Source organism: Castor canadensis, chromosome 11, assembly GCF_047511655.1.
Source record: "Castor canadensis chromosome 11, mCasCan1.hap1v2, whole genome shotgun sequence".
NCBI classification, from domain to species: domain Eukaryota; kingdom Metazoa; phylum Chordata; class Mammalia; order Rodentia; family Castoridae; genus Castor; species Castor canadensis.
Window position 1 is genome coordinate 17,688,467 of NC_133396.1, and position 27,522 is coordinate 17,715,988.

Consider the following 27,522-nt stretch of genomic DNA (forward strand, 5'->3'; position numbering starts at 1 on the left):
TTAATCTTCTAAACTGTATTTAGAACAAAATCTTCCCAATGACAAGGCCCTGGGCACAGAGCTTGTTTCCACCATGAAAGTTTTACATAAACTGTACAGAACACAATCAGCAACAAATGATCTTTGGCACTAAAACAGGTAATCCCTTAGCTGTTCATGCAATATCCAGGGTGCACACCACATGACATCAGATTGCTGGTTGACAGTTGACCTTCATACTTAAATTATCTTAAAAAGGTGAAGGTTGTAGCTAAGTTTTTCAGTATCTTTACGTTAAGCATGTCACACATTTAGTGCCTGAGGTAGAGACTTCTGTAAGAGATTTACTAAAGAAAACATAATTGGGAGAAAATTAAAATACTTTTCCTTTCAATCCTGGAAGCAAATAGCCAATTGTCTTTGCCTGGCTCAACGAGTCAACCCTAAAGAGCAGAACTCTTACTTCTTTTTATCTCTGTAGAGATTCTGCACTGGAGTGGAACTTTCTCTTATTTGGGCTCCTGGATTTTAAAATACTGTGCATTGCTTTCTTAACATGGAATGTACATGAACCAAAAACCCACTTATTGTTATTGTAAGTAACAATGACAAAGCAAGAGAACTATATTAGGGACAAGAGCAAATAAAAATCTTAAAAGTCTCCATGATGTGTGGCTAGAACATGTGCTATGCAATTCAGTTTAATGGTTCTAACATTTGATGAGGTCTGTGAACTATTCCAGATTTATGATATAGGTGAGCTAAAACTTTATTTCCAAACTGCACTGTACAGCTGCAGAAGCTTTATTATTTTGAAGTGGTTAAGACCTCAAGATATTACATGATTTTTACAAAGATGAGACTAACATAACAGAACCTTCTAATCAAAATGAGCAGCATCTACGTATCTTTGACTTCAGGTAATTTTTTTTCATAGCTGGGAAAGACCTCTGATTTATAAGAAGTCATTCATTAAAGAGGGTTCAAGTATAAAATCACTTGCCTTTTACCAAAAGATGGCTGGCTCAAAAATTACCACCATTCTAGATGTTATTTTTAGAAGAGGAATGCCTCTTAAAAGAGACAAGCATAAAGCATGGACATCTAGAAGCTGACGTGTAAATCATAGGTGTGACAGAAGTAACAGTTAAGTCCATTCGTGATAGAAACTGCTCAGAGCAAGTGTTTCAAACCCTCACTGATGACCACGATAGAGTACCAAAGCACATCTTACTATTAATTATTATTAATTATTAATACTTATTACTATTAATAATGAACTATTATTTTGAAGCTCAAGATCAGACAAGACCAATAATAATAATTGGTATTGCCTTTTGTTTTTTAGTGGTGCTGGTAATTGAACCCAGGGCTCCATGTGTGCTAGGTGAGTGGTCTCACTGAGTCATACCACCAGACACAATAGTTGTTTTGCTTTTAGTGGTACTAGGGTTTGAACTCAGGGCCTCACACTTTCTAGATGGGCGCTCTGACACTTAAGCCACTCCACCAGCCCTTTCTTGTGTTGAGTATTTTCAATGTAGGGTCTCACAAACTGTTTGCCTGGGCTGGCCTCAAACCACAGTACTCCTGATTTCTGCCTCCCGGGTAATTAGGATTACAGGCATGAGCCACTAGTTGTTTTTATTAAGCCTTTTTACCTGAGGCTCTAGCTACTTGCTAATACTCTGAAAGGCAAATGACTCTTAAAACCTGGAAAAGAGATTTGCTGTCCATACTGCCCTGAATGCACCCGGTCTAGCAGGGTCAGGCCTGGTGAGTACTGGGATCTGCCTTATTTCATACCACGAAGAAATTACAGTTAGGGGACTTAATGCTATTATTTCCCTTTTAAGATAGAGGTACCCTCTAAAAGACATGGATGACAAAGTCCTAAACTGTGAGAATCATTTTAGAAGGCAAGGTTTATTTTTTTAATCAAGTGTGAATAATTCCGTAGATATCAGTGAAGGAAAAACACCAGAAAAACTGACTTCAACTGAAATAACATACTTGTGGTTTTAAATAAACAAATACACAAACAGGCTATAAACTAAGTCATAAGCAAAGACAACTTCACAAACTGAACATTTAACATCTCCAGGGGAAAATGTTACCTAATTCTCCCCTTCAAATTTAAAGGAAGAACAAAAGCCTGCTCCTTTTACAAGTATCTTCTGAGTAAAAGATTTTAAGAAAGTATCAGGCATGGGCACACCACATCCAAACAAATGCAACTGCACTTAAGGAAAACAAATGTGGTACTCCTATTCTGACCCAGCATGAGAAGGAATGAACACTCAACTTGCATTTAGAGGAGAAGCAAAGGTCATGACATGACAGAGCATGTCTTCTATGTTCCGCCAATCTAGAACAGTATGATTCTGATAGGAAACACAAAATCACTGACAGGCTTTTGGTACAAACGCCTGCCATGCCTCAGAATGGTAGCTTTACAGATTCACTGTACAATCACTGAATGGGTTACACTAGACACTGACAGGATCACAGAGGCTAGAGCTGTGACTTAAGTGGTAGAGCACCCATCTTTAAGCACAAGCTCAGGTTCAAACCCCAGTACCGCCAAGAAACAAAACAAAACTAACTAGTGACAGGCTTATTTTTTAATGTAGATGCATAACACATCATGAGGGGAAATGGCTTTGCAAACTCCTATGTTCAAAGGCTGAAAGAAATTGCTACAAAGACAGTTAAGTGTGGGAAAATTCTTATCATAATTAAAACTTTAGCAGGAGAATATGTGAGGAGATGATTTAGGATATCTTCTATGCTTTAAGAAGTTGAAGAACTAGCCAGACGCAAACAAAAGACAACATTCTCATCAGAACAGCACAAGATGAAGCACCAAGGGCACTGTCCATAGAAATGCAGTGGACACTTCTGGCATGAATGCCTTTGCCTGCTTCTGACTGGCATTTCTGCTTGACTCTGTCCCTTTTTATCCTTCAAATTCCTAACCTTCCCACTGGCAAAGTTACTCTGTCCTCCTTCAGGCTCTGAATAGATTGCAATGACTGAATGTGAATTTTCTGTCCTTTCTCTTAGGGTTAGATGGTTAAAATCTTGCCTGCTTTCTTAGAATTATATGAATTTCCTTATTTACCATTTGGTTTGAAAGAAACTGAACATCTTTTAATTGTACATGATATAAACATGTATATTGTTTTCTAAAATTGCTCCTTCAGCCTCACCTGAGTTTGTTTTCTGCTTAAAATGGTTAGAGATCCTGAGGAGCTTCTCTAATTTAAAGATTACAAAAAGCAAAAAAGAAATGAATGGCCAAAGGGTAAGGTTAAATTTTGTACTTTTTCTCGGTAGGAGGAAGGAATACAACAAAGAAACAACAAAGGAAAGCAACTGGATGCACAAAGGGTGCTGCTCTAGTACTTGCTAAATAATGGAGGACTGGCATTTAAAAATTAAGACATAAAACATATTATTTTCAGAATTTCAAAGTTAGAGGTGACTTGCAGCAGCTTTCTGTTAGAAAAAGAGCAGGACACTCGAATGCTTGCTTATGGAGCAGAGGCCCCCTGCACCTTACCAAGCTTGTGCTCCAAGGTGTACCACCACTTTAAGACAAGCCACAAGACTATGACAGGAGAAGCAAAGCTGTCCAATATAATGTAAGGTTGAAGACTGCAATAAAATTACTAGTTTTATGAGCATTCATGTTTGTCACTGACAAATACATAGGCCAACAGGGAATAAATATGGAACCGCTCTTTTGGTCTATTTACAAACAGAATCCAAGTCAAAATGGCCATTCCTGCAGCAACCTAAATTGGCAGAAGTAGGTAAAAATCACAAGTTTTATGGCAAGTTATAAAAAATAAGGAATCTGGACTTCTGCCTTCTGCCATTTGTGGTACTAGTAGTTTTGAGCATTCTTAATCTACAGGGAATTTTTTTTATCCCTAAACTTAACAAATAAATAAAACATCCATTACTGGCTTCTTCAGAAACCAAAGAGAGGCAGGTTTCTGGATGGAGGCTTAAGGCAAATCAAACAGGTTCACAAGTAAGCATCCTACTAGGATTTATTTTCCAGGTATGGCTTTACTTTCTGAGAGAAGCAGCTTAGCATCCACTCTAGCCAGTGTTCCACACTGCTAATGGACCAGGAACACTCACTTTTCATATCAGTCTTCTGAAAAAACTTAAATTACATACACATCATCAAAGTACACACTGGCAATACTTGGTATTTAAAGGAATCCTGCAGTCAATCATTTATCTCCTTTGGAAACATGCTTTCAAAGAATAGCTACAATTCTGGTCACAGAAATGAGATTCCAAGATTTCTCAGGTAGAAGAGAGAAGTTCTCAATCTCTTTACAATATAGACTTTCTTCCAAAGACTGAAAACTGAAACGTCCTTCTCAGTCGCCTTACATATCTGAGATCTTTCCTGCAACATGAGAGGCACTTTTTGTAGAAGTGTAGCATCTATTAAAATTCTAAACCCAGGGTAGAATTTGCTAAACAAAGTAATAACACTAGCCTAATAGGCATTACTTATAATAATTTTTTCCCTTTAATATAAAAAAGTATAACTACAGCAATCCATCCAATGTACAAATACAAAAAAAAGTTCGTATACTAAAAAAAAAAAAAAAAAAAAATACCATAATACTGTACATACAAAAAACTGTTCAACAAGAATGATTTAAATATTATCTGTTCTTCTCTGGATCTGGAAGACGTAAATGTAAAGTTCTCCAACTGTACTACTGCTGAGAACATGTGTTTGGGAACACAGTGTTTCCCAGCCCCACCTTCAGAGTCCCCTGAGTTTGGACCATGAGCCAACAGCATCCCTGAAGATAACCAGAGCCAAATGTTTACTCAATGGAAGTCATTATTCAGTGAGCTGCTGCTTACCATAAACTATGAAAAGCCCAAGTTTTGAGCACAGCCAAGATTAAATCCAGACAGAGGTCTTCCCATCCCCTGATTTGCTACTAGCACTGCTTTTGTTGGACCCAGCTTTGGACCCCATTTTAACCTTTTTTTCCCGAGGACCATGAGGGTTGTTTTGGTGATGGTAGGCCTGGATTGCTAGATCCAAGCGTTCCTGAGCCATTCTGATCTCTCGCTGCAGAGTCTCTAGGTCAGCTGGGAGGTGTTCCTCATGGCTGCCATACTGCTGTTCCTGGGCGATGTTGGCTTTGTTTTGCTTGTAGGCAATCTTAGCATTGGACAATTCAGTGTACTGGATTTGATCTGGTTTGACAGCAATGTTATAGCCAGGGGGAGCAGATGGCGTATTCCATGTGAAAGGATAATTATAAGCACCCGGATCTTCAAGTTCCCTCCTCTTACTATTGAGTGAGTCTCGAATGGTCCCAAACCCTAAATGAAGCATCTCCCAAATGTTAAGCAGCAAGCAGAGGCCTGTGACAGCGTACATTATCAGAAGGAAGATGGTCTTTTCAGTGGGTCGAGAAATAAAGCAGTCTATCTTATGAGGGCAAGGACGTCTGCTGCACACATAAAATGGGTGGACTTGGAAGCCATATAGGAAATACTGCCCTATTAGAAAACCCACCTCAAACACAGTCCGTGCCAGCAACTGCAGTACATAGATTTTCATGAGTCCATCCTCCCGAATCCGTCGTCGGCCATCATGCTTGGGTTTTGGTTGGCTCTGTTCTTTATTTTCTTTCTCACTTTCTAATTCCATTTCTGGATACATCATGGGATCCTCTTCATGATCCTCTTCTGTCTCTTCCAGAGCCCGGTGCTGTTTCCAACGCATTGCATAGGGTTTGCTACGAGCTGCCTTCTTGTCTGCTTCACCATGCTCCATTTTGGCAATCTTATGAATGGCATAGCCCAGGTACATCACAGAAGGAGTTGCCACCAGGATGATCTGGAACACCCAGAAGCGCACATGAGAGAGCGGTGCAAAGGCATCATAGCAGACATTCTCACAGCCTGGCTGCTCTGTGTTGCACACAAATTTGCTTTGCTCATCATAATAGATGGACTCTCCTCCTACTGCTGTCAGGACGATTCGGAAGACAATCAATACAGTGAGCCAGATCTTCCCTACAAATGTAGAATGGTTGTGGATCTCTTCTAGCAGGCGAGTCAGGAAGCTCCAACTCATGGTGATTAGATTGGTTTGCCCTGGTAAAAGTGAAAATACAGCAAGGACGGGGGGGGGGGGGGGGGGGGGGGGGGGGGGAGGGGGAGCAACAAATATTAAAATCTTTTTTCATTTTAGTGCTAGGGATTGAACCCAGGGCTTCACACATGCTAAGCTCATGTTCTAGCACTGAGCTTAGTCTCAATAATTAGTCTTAACAATGTAAATTTTAACCCATGATCTCTCTAGAAACTACCTCTTTGCATACTTGAAATCTAACTTCAAGACACACAGAGTAAAAAATGTTAGAATAAATAGTGCATCACTCTCTACCACCCTTAGGACAATTCACCTTATTGGGACATACGGGGTCCCAGGAAGGTTTGGATTGCTTTCATGTCTTCTCTGGTTTAAAAAGTAAAATTGTAGGTCTCATTTATAGAGATGTATTTTTCAGATGCAGTATTTTTTTAAACATATATTAGTATTTCATGAGACCATCAGAACTCTGTCAGATGTAGGTAAGAAAATTAGACACAGGTGTTGCTATCTGGTTCAGTCACAGAAAGACCACCACTGAGAACATAAAGGAGACCCTTGCCTGAATTCCACTGTGAAGGGGTACCTTAATAGGAAGTTTAAATTTTGGACCAGCTGACAACATGTTAAAAGGAATTAAGGAAATGACAGAGCTACAAACAACTGGCAGTGATCAGGACTAAAACAACAGGCAGAAAGAAACTAGAAAGATACTCCCTAGCTAGGCTGTATAGCAGGGCAGAGTCTGGTTCTACTTAAAAGCTCACAGTGAGTGCTCTTACAACAAATATAACCTCTTTATACTGTATGTATTTTGTTTATAGAAGACGGTAAAAAAATGGTTGCTAGACTGAATTGTGAGGACATTAAATCCAATCAATAGACAAATCCATTTAAAAACAGCATTTTATTTTATATTAGAGATAGGGTCTCACTATGTAGCCCAATTTGGCCTTTAACTCATGATCTTCTTTGCCTCAGCCTCCCAAATGCTGGGATTATAGGTGTGTGCCACCATGTCTGGCTCTAAAAATAACATTTCAAATGATGGTTTTATTCTGAGATTCTTAGATCTATGTCCAAAATCAAGGTTAAAACCACCTATGTCAAATATACATAAAATCTCTAATACAGTTGCTGACGCGAAGCAAATTAGCTTCTCACTGTCTCCTCCCTCTCCCAGTTCACTTGCACAGATGGTGATGCATTGTCACCACCATCAAATAAGTTTAAATGCTTTACCTGTTATTCAGAACTTCAGTTACCAAAAATTTTCTAAGAGGAATGATGCTTTGCTTGCAACTTTTCCAAATTCCCTCTGGAAGAAAAAAAAAAGAAGATAAGTCATAAACTTTTTCTCACAGAAAACAATAAAACACTAAAATGCCATTTTCAGGAAGAGAAAAGGTTTTCTACAAACGACAGGTATCGCTCAGGATGCGATGGAAACAGGCTTGACTTTAAATAAATACCAGTTTATTCCTCCCAATAAAAGCGGTAGGAGAAACTGTAACAGTGGGCCTAAAAGTTCTTAAATCAGTATATCTAAAAAAGACAGGCTCTGTGGCCAATTAAGTTAACCAGGTTCCTTTACTCATGGGGACTGAGGGTACAGTGGCTGAAACGGCAACCTCCTCAGTAGTGAATGCAGACTGTTGCTTTTATGGGTCACCCTTATGGGACCTTGAAGACAAAGATTTCCAGTTGATGTTCATGTCTTTGATCTCAAGATTCCCCAATCTAGGCTCCAGAGAGATAAGAAGCATGCCTTTGGGAAGCCTGGGGCACAGTAGACAGATCATTACATCCATCCACACCAAGCTGCAAAATAAGGAACATGTGACTGAGGTCCTCCGCAGGGCCAAGTTCAAGTTCCCTGGTGGCCAGAAGATCCACATCTTAAAAGAAGTGGGGCTTTACCAAGCTTAATGCAATGAATTTGAAGACATGGTAGAGAATTGGCTCATCTCCAGTGGCTGTGGGGTCAAATGTAACTCCAGTCATGGTCTCATGGACAAGTAACAGACCCTGAACTCATGAGGGCTTCCACTTCCACTGTACTACCCCCTCCTTAATCACACACACCAATAAATCCTACATCCTGTATAAAAAAAAAAAAAAGAGAGAGAGAGAGAGAAAGAAAGGAAAAGAAAAGAAATCTGACAGGAAATGAGTCATTTGTGAAAATCAGAAGCCAATAAACTCTGGCACCTACAACAGAAAGCCAAAGCACAAAAATCCCAACAAATTTGAATCAGGTCTCCAAAGGCCATGTAAATTCTTCACCCTGTGTGTCCTATTCCCTGGAGCAGCTAAAATAGCTCTCACTGGGATCTGAGCAGCCAAGTAGAAACAAGCTGTTTAGGAGCAAGCTATTTCGCTAAAACACCCAACAGCTGGCTCACTGTCCAGTTACTGGGACACCCGTCTTCATGGAAGGTGATATATAGATTCAGCTGCTCACAAAGTCAGAGAAAGAAAACACCTGCATCTGTACTGTGATTAAAAACAAAACAACCTAGAGGAATGTATTGCTCACTAAGTTCTGCCAACTCTGTGAAAAGCTATGACCAAAAGTCATCCATAAGATGCCAACTTTGTTCATTATTATTAAATTTAATAAACTCAAAAACAATCCTTGAGTGATATAGTCACAGTAACTTGGCCCAGCAAGTGCTAAGTCTGAGCTCAAACTACTGTACTGAGAAAAATCACAATCACAGCCCCTTAAAAATGTTTTGGAGAGCCAGGTACCAGTGGTTCATGCCTGTAATCCTAGCTACTCAGGAGGCAGAGATGAAGAGGATCGCAGTTCAAAGCCAGCCCAGATAAACAGTTCATGAGATCCTATCTCAGAAAAAAAAATCACAAAAAAGGGTTGGTGGAGTGGCTCAAGGTATAGGTCCTGAGTTCAAACCCCAGTACTGCCAAAAAAAAATATATGTATATATATATATATATATATATACATATGTATGTATATATATGTATGTTCTGGAGCTGGCAGGTAGCTCAAGCAGTAACAGCGCCTGCCTAGCAAGCATGAGCTCCTGAGTTCAAACCCCAGTACTGCTAAAAAAAAGAAAAATGTTTTGGTTTTTCACATTTCCTTCCAATCTAGGTCATGTAACTACTCTTTCCAAGTATAAAATGACACCAAATTACAAAGGAGATTAGTAGTGAAAAATGAATTTTTGTTTTTACTTTTTTTTTGGGTGGGATTGGGGTTTGAACTCAGAGCTCTGGTCTTGCAAACCAGGCACTCTACCACTTGAGCCATACCTCCAGTCTATTTTGGCTTTGGTTATTTTGGAGATGGGAGTCTGATGAACTATTTGCTCAAACTTCCTGATTGCAGCCTCCCAAGTAGCTACAACTACAGGCTTGAGCTATCGATGCCTAGCTTTAAATTTGTTTATTCTTTGCTATGGTTTCAATGTGTCTCCCTAAGCTTCATGTGTTAGAGGTTCAGTCCTTAGTAGTTTACTGGGAGCTTAGGTCACTGGGGTACTGTCCTCAGAAAATCCACACAGGGCACCAGTGGCTCATGCCTATAATCCTAGTTACTCAGGAGGCAGAGATCAGGAGGACTGCAGTTCGAAGTCAGACCCAAGCAAATAGTCCTGGAGACCCTATCTCAAAAAAAAAAAACATCACGAAACAGGGCTGGCAGAATGGCTCAAGTGATAGAGTGCCTCTGCCTAGTGTGAGACCCTGAGTTCAAACTCCAGTACTGCCAAAAAAAAAAAGGAAAAAAAAGAAAGGGACTGCTCTTCTTTTACAGTGAATTCTTGGGAAGAAAGTTATAAACACTGAGCCTGACCCTTCTTAGACTTCCTGTCTGGTGATGTGATCTCCTGCGACAAGGACTCCTGCTATTGTGATACCTGCTACAGTGCACCTTCACCAGAGTCAAGCAAAAGCCAATACCCTGCTGCTAGATAAACCTGTTATTCATTCAATCATTCAGTCTGTGGGACTGGGGTTTAAATTTAGGTTTCACACTTGCAAAGCAGACTTTCTACTGCTTGAGACATGCCTTCAGCCCACCATGTTCTGGTTATTCTGGAGATGGGATCTCAAGACCTATTTGCTAAGGCTGGCTTTGAACCTGTATCCTTCCAATTAGCTAGGATTACAGGCAAAAGCCACCAGTGCCTGGCTTAAATAAACCTGTTTTTTAAAAAAGTAGCCTGCCCAGCCAGGCATGGTCATCATTCCTGTAATCCCAGAACTCAGAAGGCAGAGGCAGGAGTATCAAATGTTCAAGGTCAGCTTGGGCTACATATCAATACCTTGTCTCCCAAAAAAGCAAAAATAAAGAGCCAGGTGCCAGTGGCTCATATCTGTAATCCTAGCTACTCCAAGAGGCTGAGATTGGGAGGATCACAGTTCCAGGCCAACCCAGGCAAACAGATCTTGAGACCCATCTCCAAAATAATCAGAGCAAAATATACTAGAGGTGTGGCTCAAGCAGTAGAGTGCCTATGTAATTGAGAAGGCCTGAGTTCAAATCCCAGTTCCACCATAAGAAAAAAAAAGAAAGAAAAAGATCAACTCAGGCATTTCATTATAGCAACAGAAAATGGACTAATACACTATTCATATATATATATTTTTTGTAGTAAAAGTGGGTTGTCTCAGAAAGGGAGGTTGAGAACTACCTATTCATGTCCTTTTTAGATAAGTAGTATGTTTAGTAACTCTAAACCCAGCATCTCATAAAATGGGTGATGGACAATTATCTTTTTAAAATAAAGAACAGGGCTGGCAGAGTGGCTCAAGTGGTAAGAGTGTCTGCTTAGCAAATGTGATGCCCTGAGTTCAAACTTCAGTGCCATAAATAAAATAAAATATAAAATAAAGAATGAAGATGAGCCAGGTGCTGGTGGCTCACACCTGTAATCCTAGCTACTCAGGAGGAAGAGATCAGGAGGATCACAATTTGAAGCCAGCCCAGACAAATACTTCACAAGACCCTATCTTGAAAAAAACATCACAAAAAAGGGCTAGGAGTGGTTCAAGGTGTACACCCTGAGTTCAAACCCCAGTAACGGAAAAAAAAGAATGAAGATGGTTGCTGGTGCCTCATGCCTACAATCCTAGCTACTCAAGTGGCAGAGATCAGGAGGAACAGGACTCAAGTGATAGAATGCCTACCTAGCAAGTGGGAAACCCTGAGTTCAACCCCAGGACCACCAAAATAAATAAATAAAATACAATAAAGAGCAATAGGTTTTCTAAACAAATGGCAGCATCCATCACTTTTTAAAAAATACTATAATTCATGATGGTCCATAACTTAGAAGGATTCACACACCCACACCCATACTGAAGACAATCATGCTTGCTTATGTAACAATTATTGGGCAGAGACCAAACGTGCTAATTTTAGTGTATTTTTCCATATAACTTAAGATACACACCTACCTTGTTACAATAGAAGATAGAATTAGGAAAGCACTCTACCACTTGGCATCTCCAGCCCACACATTCTTTTTAAGAGTTTTCTATCAGTTATAAATTAACAGGATCAAGCAAACTTACTCCATTTTCCTGAAAAAGAGAACTCATAGGATTTCTAAGGTTAAATGTAAAGCACATTATTTGGATTACCTCAAGAGGTAGATTCTATCACTAGAACCATTATAAAAATAAAGAAATGGGTTCAGAATATATGTATAATTTTCCTAAGATCACCCAGTTATTAAGGGCTGATGTTGGAATTTAAAGTCAATAAGTCTTGCTTTAGAGTCTGGGTACTTAGCTACTAGTAAAGAGTTACAGGATTGGTGGAGTGGCTTAAGTGGTACAGCATCTGCTCTGCAAGTATGAAGCCCTGAGTTCAACCCAAGAAAGAAAGAAAAAAAAGAACTGCATTACAAGGCTGGGGATATAACTCAGTGCAGAGCGCGTACCTAGCATGCTCAAGGTTCTCGGTTTGATCCCCAGAACAGGGGGAAAAAGAATTGGGCTAAATAACAATACACTATGCCTTAAAAAAAAAAATCCTTGAAGGAGGAGAAATGGAAATATACTGCAAAATTCTTATACAAGTGGTTTAATATTACTCAACCAAGGACTGTGATTACGTAACCCCAAAATCAACCACTGAATAAAAACTAAGTCATAGTTAAGAAACCAACAAGACTATAACACGAACATCAGGCACTGGGTGGCTCATGCCTGTAATCCTAGCTACTCAGGAGGCAGCTATCAGGAGGATCAGAGTTGGAGGACAGCCCGGGGAAATAGTTTGCAAGATCCTATCTCAATAAGGGAGGGGGTGGGGGCAGGGGGGAGAAATGACCCAAGCCTTGTATGCACACATGAATAAAAAAAAAAAAAAAAAAAAGATCCTATCTCAAAAATATCTAACACAAAAAAGGGCTGGTGGAGTGGCTCAAGTGGTAAGAGCCTGCCTAGCAAGTGTGAGGCCCTGAGATTAAACCCCCATCAGGTAAAAAAAAAAGGAATTAATAAAAAACAGAAAACAAATGGGAAGATGGCCAATCATATCAATAATATATTAGACATTAATTAATAGTCTGAAATGAACAGCCCAACTAAAAAGTAAAAGCTGGGGATGTAGCTCAGTGGTTTAGTGTTGCCTAACTGGAGGCCCTGAGTTTGATCCCCAGCACCACAAACAAAGAAACAAAAAAAAAAGACTGTCATACCAACCCCCCCACAAAAAAACGATATATACTGTCTAAAAGAAACTCACTTTAAAGACACAGATTAAAACCCACTATGGGGGTGGCATGCTTATAATCCCAGCACTCAAGTGGCTAAGGCAGGAGGATCAAAAGTTCCAGGCCAGTCTGTGCTACACAGTAAGAACCTGTTTCCAAAAATAAAAAATATTACTCTCCTAAAATTATGTAGAAAACAAAAGGTGAGTTACAAACTATTGTTATAATACTAGCTTCTATAACTGCCCTTGTACTTATATTGTCTGAACTTTTATTTTTATTTTCGGGGTGGGGGGAGGGGCAGTGCTAGTGATTGAACCCAGGGCCTGCACATGCCAAGCAAACACTCTACTGCTGAGCTATAGCCCCAGCCCCCAGGTAATTACTTTTTTTGAGATTTTATATTTTTATTACTTCATACAGAATTTGTGTTTGTGTGTTGAACTAAGGGCCTTACACCTTGAGCCACTCCACCAGCCCTTTTTTTTTTGTGATGAGTCTTTTCTTTTTTCTTTTTTTTTTTTTTAATTTTGGCAAACATTTTAGAAGCATGTGAAAACATGACAACAGATCAAAGAAAACAAATCTTTGCCAGATTGGCAGAAAGCTGATAGTGTGGACTTCTTTAATAGGTTGAGCCAAGAGACTAGGTTTCCTGGGGAAACTTTTTTCAGGTGATCCTCTTCTTAGTAGATCTTAAGAAGACAAGATGTGAATAGACATATTGTCTTATTAGAATCCAATAAAATATTTTTATAAGAAAGTTGCTGGTTTCCACTCATGCTTTTGTGGGTAAAACATCATAAAATTATGGTGTATTTTTTGTTCTATACAATAAACTTCACAAAAAAGTTACTATTTTTAACTCCTTTGGTTTTGTTAGAGCACAGCTTCTATAGTGAGCTGGAAGTCAGCATTAAATTACTTCCTAACAGTAAATCTTATTCACCAGAGGAAATGTTGAATGCATTTAAAGTATAATGAAGCAAATAAAAGTTACCTGTAATCCCATTAATCAGTGGAAGAGTATAGTCTACCTAATAATCACGTTTACCATGTAGCAAGTTTTACTCCAAGTGTTTTTACATGGATTAACTTCATTTTTACTCCCAGTAACCATGGAAGATACTAATCCACATAGTTGAAATTGACACACAGAATTTAACTTGGCTCACATCCTCAACCACTGTATGTGTATATGTTTTTTAAATTGGAATTAGTTTATCTTATATGTTACTTTGTAATATACTTTGTCCATTTCTTTCGCAATTATTAAAAATTCAGTAGTTTCAGAGTATTTCATTTTCATATTAGAGGGTTATATGGAATAGTGATGAGTCTTTTCAAGATAGGATCTCTCGGACGATTTGCCCAGGCTGGCTTTGAACCATAATCCTCCTGATCTCTGCCTCCTGAGAAGCTAGGATTACAGGCATGAGCTACTAGTGCCGTATCAGCCCTTGAGCATTTCTTTTCCTTTTCTTCCCCCCAGACTGCTTGGATATGTAGTCTAGGCTGGCCCTGAACTCCAGAGCCTCCTGCTAGGATTTTATAATCCTATGTGTGTTAGCATACCTGGTTTCTTTTCTTTTTTTTGGTGGGTCTGGGGTTTGAACTCAGGGCTTCATACTTGCAAAGTTAGTGCTCTACTGCTTGAGCTATATCTCCAGTCCATTTTGCTCTGGTTATTTTGGAGATAGGTTCTCTTGAATTAGTTGCTTGGGCTGACTTCGAACCTCGATCCTCTCAATCTCAGTCTCCCAAGTAGCTAAGATTATAGGCATGATCTACTAGTGCCTGGCTCTCCTCTTTAAAAAGGACAGCTTTGAAAGATACCTGACTCTTGGTTTGAGGGTTTTTTTTAGTTTTCAACTTTGAATATATTATTATAGGCTCCAAAATTTCTGGTAAGAAATATGCTGATAATCTTATTGAGGTTCCTTTATATGTGGAAAGGTACTTCTCTCTGTTGCTTTCAAGATTCTCTTTGGTTGTACTCCCAGCTCTTAGGAAGCTGAGGCAGGAAGATCACCATGCCAAGCTTTAATAACCGAGATAGTTAGTTTTCTTGTTGCTGTGATGAAATACCTGATAAAACCGAGATTTATTTTGGCTCTGGGTTCTGAGGGTTCAGTCTACATTTGCTTAACCCCATGCTTTTGGGCAGAAAATCAAGGTGGAAGAGTATTTGGAGGTGGAAGCTGTTTACCTCAGTGGACAAGCAGCAGAGAACAAGAAAGGAACGGGGGACCAGGTATAACATTCAGAAGCACTCCTCCAGAGACCTACTTCCTCCCACCAGGCCCACCTCCTAAAAAGTTTCCAGAGCCTCCCAAAGTAGTGCCACCATCTGGGGACCAAGTGTCCAACACATGAGCCTGTAGGGAACATTTCATAATAAACCTTAACAGATACAGACCAGTAGCCACCCTGGGCTATATATAGCAAGACCCTGTCTTGGGAGGGGGGAAAAAAAGGTTCTTTTTGGGGTCTGGAGGCCGGAGGTTAAGCTCAGTGTAGAGGGCTTGCCTTGCATGCATGAGGACCTGGGTTTAATACCGAACCCTACAAAAAGAGACAATCTCTTTGTCTTTTGAAGATGTTATTATAATCCTTCTTTGATCCCTTTAATAAAATTTTTATTTGTTATTATACTTTCCATCTTCAGAATTTTTCAGTTTCTTTCTAGGTTTTCTATATTTCAACATAATTTTCTCTTTCCTTTTTTGGGGGACAGTACTGGAGTCTGAACTCTGGGCCTGACACTTGCTAGGCAGGTGCTCTACCACTTGAGCCATTCAACAAGCTCCCAGGATAATTTTCTAGATTTTCTCCACATCTTGCTTTTTCAGCATCTTTAAGACAGTTGTTTTAAAATTTCTGTCTAATAGATCTGCTATCAGGCCCTTTTTCAGGGACAGTTTCTGCTGACATTTCTTCCCTCTGAACAGACATACTTTCCTGGTTTTCTTTCTATACTTTCTGATTTTTTTGTTGCCGTTGAAAACTGGACACTTGGATCTAATGTCTTAACTCTGAAAATCAGATTTCTACCCTTCCCCAGGGGTTGCTGTTTTTTTGACTGCTCTTTTTAAATATTTTTTCTTTTTTTGGTTTTGGTTTCTTGAATTGTTGTCTGTTGTCTCTGCCAAGAATCAGCCTGAGATATATACTGAAGGTCTTCTCAAGTCTCTTCTATGCCTGCACCTTTACCTGGGCATGAATGGTCCACTTTGTAATTTTCTACACATATGTGGATTTTTAGAATGCCCTCCTAATACTTATTTTTTTTCCAGAAATGGTATTTCATTTATTCAACAAAAAACAGCCACTTTCATCCATTTCCTCCAATCTCTGAAAACTCCCTCCCCTTATTCTTCCAACATAATAACACACACAGAAATATGTTTGAAAACCACATAGCTAGGCACAAAAATAAAATAAAATCCTAATTTCTAAACAAAAACAAACTCTAGAAAAATCTAAAATTATCTTTCTACAGAGGTGATTCTTAATCTTAAATTTTGTGAAACTGAGACAGCACAAGTATTAGGCTAGGAGCCAAGAGGTTTTGACATGTGATCCAGGACCTCAGGAATAAATTTCTTTCCGTATTTTCATTTGTGAAATAATTGGGGAATATCAAATTAGATGATTTTTCTAAGGTCTGTTATGTTAACATTTGCTGTAAATTACCTCTGGCAGAGTAAAATTCATAAAACAACTGAAAAATTATTTGGAGTTCAGTACTCTAGAAACAGGAAGGAAGCAAAGTAATGGCAGTGAAACAATAACAAGACATCAATTTTTCAAAAGGACATTTCCCAGTCATTCCCAAAAAACTGCCCTGGGACTAAACTAAAAAATTTCAATACTGACTCACCATGATTCCAAAATATGTATTAACTATCTGTGTACCCCAGATCACGAGCTGAGCAATCCACTAAGAATTATGCTAGTGACTCACATCCTGGAATAAGTGCTCTCAGTACAGAGTCAGGAAATCAATTAAAGGGTTTATAATGAAATGTTGTTTAACTGAAACGCTTTAAGTGGAAGTTAATTCCCCATGAGTGATAATAGATGTTTAATAACTAGCTGGTAACAGTTTTTAAGCAAAGGCATGATGGCAGCTAACTAGCAAACAGTAATCTATGTATCATAAACATGAAAACAACTTGTTTTCAAAAGAACTTCTGGCTATGGACAATATTTGAGGAACACAAAATATAATTTATCACAAATGAAAATTGAAAACCTTCTGAAAAAAGAGTAGTTTGAAATCTTGGCTCTATCAACCAACAAGGAAATAAAACACACCATTGTGGGCTGAAGTGCCAATTTGCCCTGGCAAAAAGCCATTCTACTTGAATTCAAGAACATTAAGGAACCAGCTGGAGAAGTATGGGAAACCTGGAATAATGCATTCATTCGCAATGCCTCGTAAGTGGGACTGTCTTCATGCAAAAAGGACAGTATTGGCACACATGCCCAAGACAACCTAAGCTTAGAGCAATCCAACTCTGTGAATAACGTGCAGTGTAGAAAAATGAACATGCCTAGGACAAAAGTAAAAGTTCTAAAAAACCACCATCATACAATGATGGTGAGTGTGGTTGGTATAACCTTTCTGGAAGGCATTCTGGCAATATTTGTCAAGACCTAAAATATTTAGGTCCTAGTCTGGAGATGTAACTCAAGTGGTACAGCGCAGGCCTAGCAAGCACAAAGCCCAGAGTTCAAACCGAAGTATTGCGGGTGTGTGTGTGTGTGTGTGTGTGTGAAGTCCTTTGATCAGTAATAATTTATCATAAATAAGTGAATGATATTTATTATAAAATTCATCATTTATGGTATAATACCTGTAATGAAATATTATACAACTATATCCTTTTTTTTTTTTTTGAGGGAAAAGTCTTACTATGTAGCTCAGATAACCTAGAACTAGCTATGTATCCCAGGCTGTCCTCAAACTTTCCATACTCCTCCCTCAGTCTCTCAAGTGCTGTGATTACAAGTGTGAAGCTGGTGGAGTGGCTCAAGTGGTAGAGTGCCTGCCTAGCAATTGAGAGGCCCTCAGTTCAAATCTCAGTACCATACACAACCATCCCCCCTAGCTTTTTTTTTTTTTTGGACAAGCATGTACCACCACGCCTGGCTTATAAGGATTTGTGTTTTATTTTTTTTAAATAGAGAACACAAAATTCGAATGTCTATAATTACAGACAGAAAATAGATTAGTGATTGTCTAGGCCTAGAAGGGATGAGGAATGATTACTTATGGGTATGAAGTTTACATTTAGGGGTACAAAAATATTCTTAAATTATGATGAGCTACGTATGTTTGAGGGTGTATCAAAACATTTGAGTTGTGTGCTTTAAATGGGTGACCTGTATGTTCTCAATAAAGCTGTTTTTTAGCATGTTTATTAATGTCCAGATGCTAATAAAGTGAATACAAACAGGAATAACTAAATATTTGCGTGAAGAAATGGAGAACTCAGGTACCATCTAAAAAGGACTGTTTATTAGTTCCAGTTGTAGGAGTTTACCAACCCAACATATTTTTCAAAAGAACACTGCAATTTGATTTTTCTGTTAAATTTTCAGTTGAAGTATGAAATACCTACAGAAACATTCTCAAAGAAGGGTAGAGGGACAGCTTAGTAGTAGAGTACTGCCTAGCATATATTCAATCTCAGTGCCACCAATGAAAAAAATGCACAAATGTAAGTGTACTATTCAATGAATTTTCACAAGCTGAACATACCCATATAAATAGCAAGAAGATAAAGAGCAAAACATTACCAGTCACCATGTCTTCATCCAAGGGAAACCATGAACTGACTTCTAATTATGTGGATTAGTTTAATTCACTGCCAGTACTGATAGTGACATTTTGGATAATTCTTTGTTGTCTTATTCACTACAGGATGTTTTGTTTCTGAGCACCCCCCTTCCAGTGGTGACTAATTTAAAAAGTCTCCACAGCCAGCTGCCGGTGGCTCATGCTATAATCCTACCTACTTGGGAGGTAAAGATCAGGAGGATCTTTGTTTGAGGTCAACCTGGGCAAACAGTTTGAGAGACCCTATCTTGAAAATATCCAACACAAAAAAAGAGCTGGTGGAGTGCCTCAACTGGTAGAGTGCCTGCCTAGCAGGCATGAGTTCCCAAGTTCAAAACCCAGTACTATCAAAAAGGAAAACAAACAAAAAAAATTCCAGTAGTTTTCCAAAAAGGTTTCTATCAACTTAACACTCCTGTCTGTGTGTATGTCTATCTTCAAGTTGGCAACTAATATGTCTGAATGGAAATAATCAACATTATCAGCAGTTTATAGATGATATCTCATCTCTTCTATAGAGGATTTTCAGCATCTTCTATAATAAACATGCAATTAGTTCACGCCTGTAATCCCAGTCACTTGGGAGGCTGAGACTGGGAAGATCAAGGTTTGAGGCCAGCCTGGGGGAAAAAGTTCCTAAGGCCTCATCTCCAAAATAACCAGAGCAAAAATGACTGGAGGTATAGCTCAAGTGGTAGAGTGCCTGCTTTGCAAGCATGACGTCCTAAATTCAATTCCCAGTCAAGAAAGAAAGAAAGGGAGGGAGGGAGGGAGAAAGAAAAGGAAGGAAGGAAGGAAGGAAGAAAGGAAACATGCAACTTGTGGAGTTAACAACCCTTACTATACAACAAAAGCCCTTGGAAAAATTTTAAAAGTAGGTTAGGGTACAAATTACATAATATTTGCATACATTCATAAACACCTAGTTGAGCAATAAATCACAGGAGAGTGTAACTATAATGCCTGAGTTGCTATAGACGAGATCTTGTTATTTATACTATAAAACTATCTGGAATCTCTGGTACCGCTATTACAATCCCCTTGAATATAAGAGACGGAACTTATATGTCAAAGGATGATGGTATGTGACACAATCCTATAACAGCTTTAGTATTACAGTGCTACTCTTCTCACTCCTTTAGAGACCCACTACAAATTGAGGCAGAATAAAAAAGATTAACAACATTCCCTTGAAACATAGTCACTGCCATTATTCCCTGCTCACTGTCTTCTGGTATTGAGTATTTGGAAGTAGTTACCAGAGGTTGGGGGTTTACTCAGTGAGAGTGCTAGCCTAGCCTGTGTGAGGCCCTGGGTAGGATCCTGGCATTGAAGAAAAGGGAAAAAGAGGAAGGGAGAGGAGAAAGAAATGAAAACACCCACCAAAAAACCTTTCTAGTGTCCATTACAAGTTCTATTACATGTTACTTGGCATGAAAAATGTTATAAAATAATTTTCCTGTTCCAATCATGGTTTCCTTTTCTCTCCATATCAAGGGTTCTTACGCTGGGATAACAATATGCCCATGAGATTCAGTGCAAACTCAATAGAGCTATCTTCCCATTTATACCAAAGTAATCTGGTACATTAAGCCTCTGAAGATTAGCTATGCTCAAATCTTTTCTTTTTTTTTTATGAGTCAGGTTCCTTTATGTATCCCAGGTTGGCCTAGAACTCCCAATCCTCCTGCCTCTGCCTCCCAAGTGCTGGGATTATATAAATGTGCATGCACCACCATACCCAGCCGCTAAACTGGATTTTAAGACCACTATTCTGAGTAGTGATCTCTCATCTCCTTTTTCTTATCTACGTTAATTGTACCCAGGTGCCAGTGCCAGTGGCTCATGCCTGTAATCCTAGCTACTCAGGAAGAAGAGATCAGGAGGACTGCGGTTCAAAAAGTCAGTCTGGGCAAATAGTTTATTTCAAAAAAAAAACCCATCACAAAAAAAGGGCTGGTGGAGTAGCTCAAGGTGTAGGCCCTAAATTCAAATCCTAGTACAAGAAAGGAAGGAAGGAGGGGAAGGGAGGAAAGGAGGGAGGAAGGAAAGAATTGTGAGCTAAAGGTGTGCTCAAACAATAGGGTGCCTGCAAGTGCAAGGCCCCGAGTTCAAACTCAGTACCCTCAAACAAACAAAAAAGAAACTGTGTTGATATGTATGCAATTTAAAACTATGACAGCATTTTTATGAGGTAAGATAAGTAAGAAGCAGTTGAAAATAAACTTACTAACCACTGAGAGCATTTTACCTGCACTTAAAAATGCTGATTGGGCTCTGGTGGCTCATGTCTATAATTCTAGCTACTCAGGATGATTTCAGTTCAAAGCCAGCCCCAGGCAAATAGTTCTCAAGACCCTATCTCGAAAGTACTCAACACATACACAAAAAAAGGTTGGTGAAGTGGCTCAAGTGGTAGAACGCCTGCTTAGCAAGCCTCACATGAGGCCCAGAGTTCAAACCCCAGTACAACCAAAGAGGGAAAAGAAAAAAAAAAAAGCTAAGGATATTTTTAATTTCTCATGCAGCTGATAACCATAATTAACTGGTATCTAAAACTAGGCTAAATATAGAATGCTTAATCTGGGCATGATGTTGCACACTTTAATCCCAGCCTCAGGGGATGCAGCTCAGTAAATTTTTGATAGTAATGTAGTAAAACAGGAGACAGTGAAGAAAGCCTAGTATTCATTTCAGCAGCACATATACCAAAAATAAGTAACTATGGTAACTAAAGGCACAGAATGGATAAATTCAGAGTGAGAAGAGAAGACTAAGGACCGAGACAAGACTATAAATTAAGGCTGGGTGCCAGTGGCTCACATTTGTAATCCTAGCTACTCAGGAGGCAGAGGTCAGAAGGACTGGTTTGAAGCCAGCCTGGGAAAAGTAGTTTGGGAGACCCTATCTCAAAAATACCCAACACAAAAAAGGGCTGGCAGAGTGGCTCAAGTGGTAAGAGCATCTGCCTAGCAAGTGTTCAAACCCCAGTACCACCAAAAAGACTATCAACTAAGGATCTAGCCAACCCTGGTAGGGACCTGAGGAACAATCAGAGCAGGATGAAAAAGCAGAACCCAAGAGAGGAGATCCTGTCAGGCTGGATTTTTTTTTTTTTTTGGTGGTGGTACTGGGGGTTGGAACTCTAGGCCTCCTGCTTGCTAGGCTAAGCAGATGCTGTACTGCTCAAGCCACGCCCCCAGCTGTAGGCTGGAAAATTTTGATTCCAAATAAAACCTACTCTGGATGGGCAATTAGGAATCCCAGATCCAAGAATGAGTCAAAGGAATTCCCTAAAAATAGAGTCCAACTCCACTTTACCCTGAACATTCTCAAAAGGTATGTTACAACTCTACAGTTAAGTAACAATTCAGTAGTTGGGATGAAAATGATCTGGAAAACTATTTCAGAGTTTAAATATAGTTTACAGATTAGAGCATAAGAATCTGTTTCTACAGATGAAAAATATCAAATTTATCCTGAAACTTTATAAATTTCTTTCTTTTTTTTTTTTTGTGGTAATGCAGCTTGAACTCAGGGTCTTATACCTTGAGCCACTCCACCAGTCCGTTTTTGTGATGACTTTTTTAAGAGATAGGGTCTCTGAACTATTTGTCCGGTTGGCTGTGTGAACTGCAATCCTCCTGATCTCTGCCTCCTGAGTAGCTAGGATTACAGGTGTGAATCACAGGCACCCAGCTATAAATTTTTTTTTTCCCCCAAGATTTTAGATAATTTCCAGTTTGCTAAACCTTTTCAGCATGTTAAACTCAAGTTTGAGTTGGGCTCCATGGCTCAAGCCTATAATCCTAGCTACTCAGGAGGTAGAGATCTGGAGGCCAGTCTGCACAAAAAGTTCGAAAGCCCCCATCTCTCAATCAATGGCTGGGCTAAATGGCAAGCACCTGTCACCCCCAGGTACACAAAGAAGAACAAATAGGAGAATAGAGGTCCAGGCCAGCAGGGGCATAACATGAGACCCTACCTCAGGGGTGTGGCTCAAGTGGTAGAGTGTCACCTAGCAAGTGTAAGGCCCTGAGTTCAACTCCCAGTACTGCTGAAAACACAAGTATTTTAAGAGAAAAAAAATGTAGTATTCATTTTTATGTCTTCACCACCTAGCTCAGTACCTGAAACATATGTATTTGGAAAAAAAAAAAAAAAAAAACCTTTGCTGAAGCTTAGTGACAGAACACATGTTTAGCGTGTGTGACAGGAGGAATGTCCACACCTCTAATCCCAGCACTTGGGAGGTGTGGCAGAAAGATCTCAAATTTGAGGCCAGTCTTGGCTATACACAGAGATCCTGTCTCCAAAAACCAAAAAATAAGAATAAAAAGTATAATAAATAAAAGTAGAATGCTGAGCCAGACGCCAGTAGCTCATGCCTGTAATCCTAGCTACTCAGAAGGCAGAGATCAGGAGGATTGAGGTTGGAAGCCAGCCCAGGCAAATAGTTTGAGAGACCCAATCTCGAGAAAACCCATCACTCCACTAGTAGAGTGGCTTGATGTGTAGGCCCTGAGTTCAAGCTCTAGTACCGCAAAAAAAAAAAAGGTAGAATGTTATCTGTAAAGAAATCACCTCATCCTTGTTTTATGAAAAACCCTTTAGGTAACACATTCCACAGATGTGAAAGATAAAATAAACTTTTGCCAAGGTGTGTCTCGTCAGCCAACTATAATTTTTGTAAAACTCAAGAATTCACTATTGTATGTAAGCCAGTATTGACTATCTCGTCTTGCCATTCACTCTTTAGAACTGTAGAACCTATGCCAGGCTTGGTCTGTTTCCAAAAAAAAAAAAAAAAAAAAAAAAAAAAAAAAAAAAAGATGAAAGGAAAATAACAATGCTCAGACTTAGAATAAAGTAAATAATATATTGTAATAGGTCCCTACTTCCTCTCCAACTCATCAGCTATAGTAAAATGTCTGAAAAACAACCTCTGGCACTTAAAGGCTGAACATGAACAGTTCAGAATTGTTTTCTATGTTTAAATTTCAGGTTAAGGATAACAGTCAAAAAAAAGTTTTTTTTTTTTTGGCAGCACTGGGGTTTGAGCTCAGTGCCTCACACATGCTAGGCAGGCTCTTACTGCTTGAACCACTCCACCAGCCTTGTAACTATCTTCAAAGGTATGGTCTTAAACCTTTTTTTTTTTTTTAATCAATACTCTCAACAGGAGCCACGTGTGTTCAGCATAAGTTCAGAAATTATACCCCTGGTTTCATTTTAACTAAAATGTGAGTTTCAAATAAAACAATTTTTAAACACATCACTTTTACTAAATTAGGCATGGAATAACACTATATTAAGAGAACGATTTAATTATACATCATATTTTAAGATCTCTATTACTGAGTTGATAGGTGAGCCTGGAGCTGGGAGGGAAGGACTAATCAAAAAGAGAATCCTGCATTCCTTCTTCTTAGCTGACTTATACAAATATAAAACTAATTAGCAAAGGATAACTACTTTCCTTATGATTGTTATACTGGAGATATGTTAACTTCTTAGCTTTACTTTGGAATCATAGGCTAAAACTCAGTTCTACCTTCAATGAACTGAACAGAAAAATTACAGGGTCCTTTGCTCCTTTACATTTTATTTCTTTAGACAGGGTCTTGCTATGTAATCCATACTGGACTCGCACAAGAGACCTTCCTGCCTCAGCCTCCTAAGTGCTGTGATCACAGGCCAGCTGTGCTCCTTAAAAAACAGACTTGTGGGGCTATCTAGAGCAAGTAGGTTACACAACCGTTAAAGTTAAAAGGGCTAACTTTTGGGAAAGATGTCTGAAATGCTTTGGACAAATGAACAACGGCTTAAGACAAGCAGTAAGTACTATAAAACCATTACATATCAGGATACAGATTTACAAAACTGCCATATAACTTCTGTGCATTCTCTTCAAAATGTCCTTTGCCTACAGCATTCTGTGCAGAGAACTGGCCCAGGTCTGGGCTACATAGTGAGACCCTGCCTCAAAGAACAAAACCAAGGAAGCTAGTGAAAATTAAGGCACACATTTGTTTACCAGCACTTTCTACTTCTACCCAGAAGAGTTAGTTCATGTTTCTTTCATTCTCCCACTTCACAGCACTTAGCAACTTCAACATAAATTCCTGCCGCTCCCCCCACAAAGAAATCGACAAACTTAATCACAATTCACAAGGTTTTTAGTTAAGAATTCTGCAATTAAGTGCGTTTTTTCTTCTGCATTCGTAAGAGGGCTTTGATTCCAAAATTACATTATTAATCCTTTTTTTCCCTACAGATCTGACGGTAGTAGAGATCTGTTTTCTACATTCATACAGCTTGGTTTTTACAGCGCTTTCACATATATCCACTTGTACCACACAAACGTGGTAATTTTAGACTTATGAGGCAGACAAGATAACACTAACCGGCCTTTATTCTAACTTCCTTCCCTTGATTTACAAACTCTAATCCTAACCCTAGTCTCGATGCGAACAAAATAAACCGTGAACACAATGAAATGGACACCACTTCCAGTTCCCCAAAGAACAAACATTCCTTTAAATAATAAAACCAAACTCGTTCACTTCGCAAAGGAAAATCAACCCCAGCCAAACAACCGCAAAAAAACAAAAAACAAAAACAAAAAGAGGCGGGAAGACCCAAATTCTAAACGCGGTCAAACAAATCTTTTAAATTCAACGCTCCAAACGCAGCCGCCAACCCACAATCATGTTAGCGCCATCTCTCAATTTTGAATCCGGACACTCCAGCAAGAACAATAAAGAGCAGAGTTCCGAAAGTTTCACAAAGTGAGAAAAAAGTCATTTCAAGTAAAGAAAACGCGTTGTTAATCCAGAGGCGCTGAGCCCAGTCTTCCCGCCCGCCCCGGTCCCGCTTCCAGCCCTCGAATAAACCTGCTCCCATACCTCGGCAGGAGGCGGAGGCGGGAGTCGGGACCGGGATGGAGAAGGCGCCAAACGGCCCCGCACGCCGCACGCCGAGAAGGCCGGGGCCGCGGTCCGCAGACAAAGACCAGCCCGCCCAGCCGGACGGAGAGGGGCGGCCCCGGCGCGGTTCTGCGCCCCTAACCGCCCCGCCGAGCTGCGAGCACCGCCGCGGCGCCAAGTGAGCGCCGACGCCGCCCCGGTCCCCGGCCGGCCCCCGAGCCGTTTCCCTTCCAATTTGGGAGCCTCGCGACCGGGGACAAAAGGGGAGGGCGCGCCGCGGGCAGCGGTGGGAGGCGGGCGGCGACGCCCCTCGGGGCTCGGCGGGAACCTCTCGGCGGCGTCCCTCTCCCGCTCCCCCGGGACGCCAATCGCGCTCCTCTCTGGACCCCGACTTTCCTCGATCCTTTTCGGAGCTCCCCACAAGTGCTCCCGCTTGCCTCGGGCCCCGCCCCAGCCCGCTCCCCCTCAGCCAGCCCTGCGGCCGCCCCTCACCGGGCGGCGGGTGCCCCCGGAGCCGCCTCCTCCGCCGGGCCTCGGCCCGTCCCGCTGGCCGCCGCCTCATGGGCTCCGCGTCGCCATCGCCTTCGTCGCTACCCTCGCCTCTACTCCACCACCTCCGCTCGCCGCGCCTTCGCCTCAGTCTCCAGCCGAGGCTGAAGTCGCTCCCGCCGCCGCCGCCGCCGCCGCCGCCGCTGCCACCGCCTCCAGCTCCCGCGGCCGGGACCCGCGGGGAGGCGCCTGCGCACTGCGCGCCGCGATGGGGGCGGGGGCGTCCCACCGCGGCCTGGGACTGGGGCGCGCGGCACGTGGCGCTCGGATCGCAGGGGGCGTTCCGGAATCCGCCGGCAGTATCGCGGGCTCCAACTTTCCGGGGTCTGGTCCTCGCGCGGGTTCCCCGGCGGTCCCGGACGCGGCGAGGGCGGTGGCACGTGTAAGGACCCACCCGCGTGAAGTCTGGAGCTCATGCCTATAGCTTGGTCCCCTGGATCGCAGTTCCCGCCCGCGGTGCCTCAGTGTGAGCCCGGCGCTGACGGCGCGATGTAGACACGCCTTACCTGGGTATCCTGGGTTGGTCCACGGAGCCCCGGCGTTGCCTCGTGTGTGCGCTGGGCCTGGGTCCAGCGTAACTCGCGATGCTTATGGCTGTTCTAGGTTCTGCTCTTCAGTTACCCAAAGATCCTACGCGCCCTCAGTTGGTCAGTCATCCTGGCTTCTTTTGAATTATGGCTTTTACAGGCGTTCTAGATACTTTTGAGGTCCTGGATTTCTACAATTAGCAAGACCCTAATAGGCTATTTCCTCTTAACTCCCTGCATCCCAGCAGGATCCCAGTCAAAGGACTTTTTTAAAAAATTGCAGTCATAGGAATGCTCCAGGTGTAAACGGTTAAGAAACTGAAAACTCCCCAAATGTCTTGAGTAGAGTGAGACTGCATGAAAAGGAAGGCTTGCTTAAACAGACTTGAGACCTTGCACACGGCTGTGCTCCACAATTATCTCATTTGAGCATTACAATACAAATGGGTAAGCTCCCCCCTCCCCAACCCCCCTTTTAACCAGAGGGAAAATTCAGCTCTAAGTGAGATGATTTGATACAGGTCAAACTCCTCCACTCAAAGCCAATCCTAGGCTAGTTCACAGGTTGAGAACTTGAGGGCTGGGCATCTGGCCTGCCAACAAGTTTTGTTTGGAGTATGGTGTTCTCCATGAAAAAAAAAAAGAATTGCCCAAAATTTTAAATCTAGCTGTCTTTTCTCTAAAAAGTCAAAGAATGTGTTCATTTTGAGCCTGTATTTTCACATGGGTGGCATTTGGTTTATCCCCAACAGGCACTGTTCCCACTCAGCTGCTTGAATCTTTTGTTTTGTTTTGTTTTGTTTCTGGCATTGGGGATTGAACTCAGGGCTTGCTAGGCAGA

The 27,522-nt window shown here is 40.8% G+C and overlaps 1 protein-coding gene and 1 non-coding gene across 3 annotated transcripts; one reads left to right on the forward strand and one right to left on the reverse strand.

The window, feature by feature from the left end:
- Nucleotides 1–26,300, reverse strand: Gjc1 (gap junction protein gamma 1). 2 transcript variants are annotated; one of them, XM_020171595.2, is made up of 3 exons: nt 26,098–26,300; nt 7,376–7,451; nt 1–6,135 (listed from the first exon to the last, which is right to left on the reverse strand). In XM_020171595.2, exon 3 carries the CDS (start codon nt 6,113–6,115, stop codon nt 4,925–4,927), a length of 1,191 nt encoding a protein of 396 aa, XP_020027184.2. In that variant the 5' UTR covers nt 6,116–6,135; nt 7,376–7,451; nt 26,098–26,300; the 3' UTR covers nt 1–4,924. The 2 variants fall into 2 exon arrangements, with proteins under 2 accessions (XP_020027184.2, XP_073901694.1); XM_074045593.1 differs by lacking the exon at nt 26,098–26,300 and adding an exon at nt 25,585–25,766.
- Nucleotides 7,695–7,829, forward strand: LOC141414408 (small nucleolar RNA SNORA70). Its single transcript, XR_012439443.1, has one exon. It is a non-coding gene; the product is annotated as a small nucleolar RNA SNORA70 (small nucleolar RNA).
- Nucleotides 26,301–27,522: the final 1,222 nt, after the last annotated feature.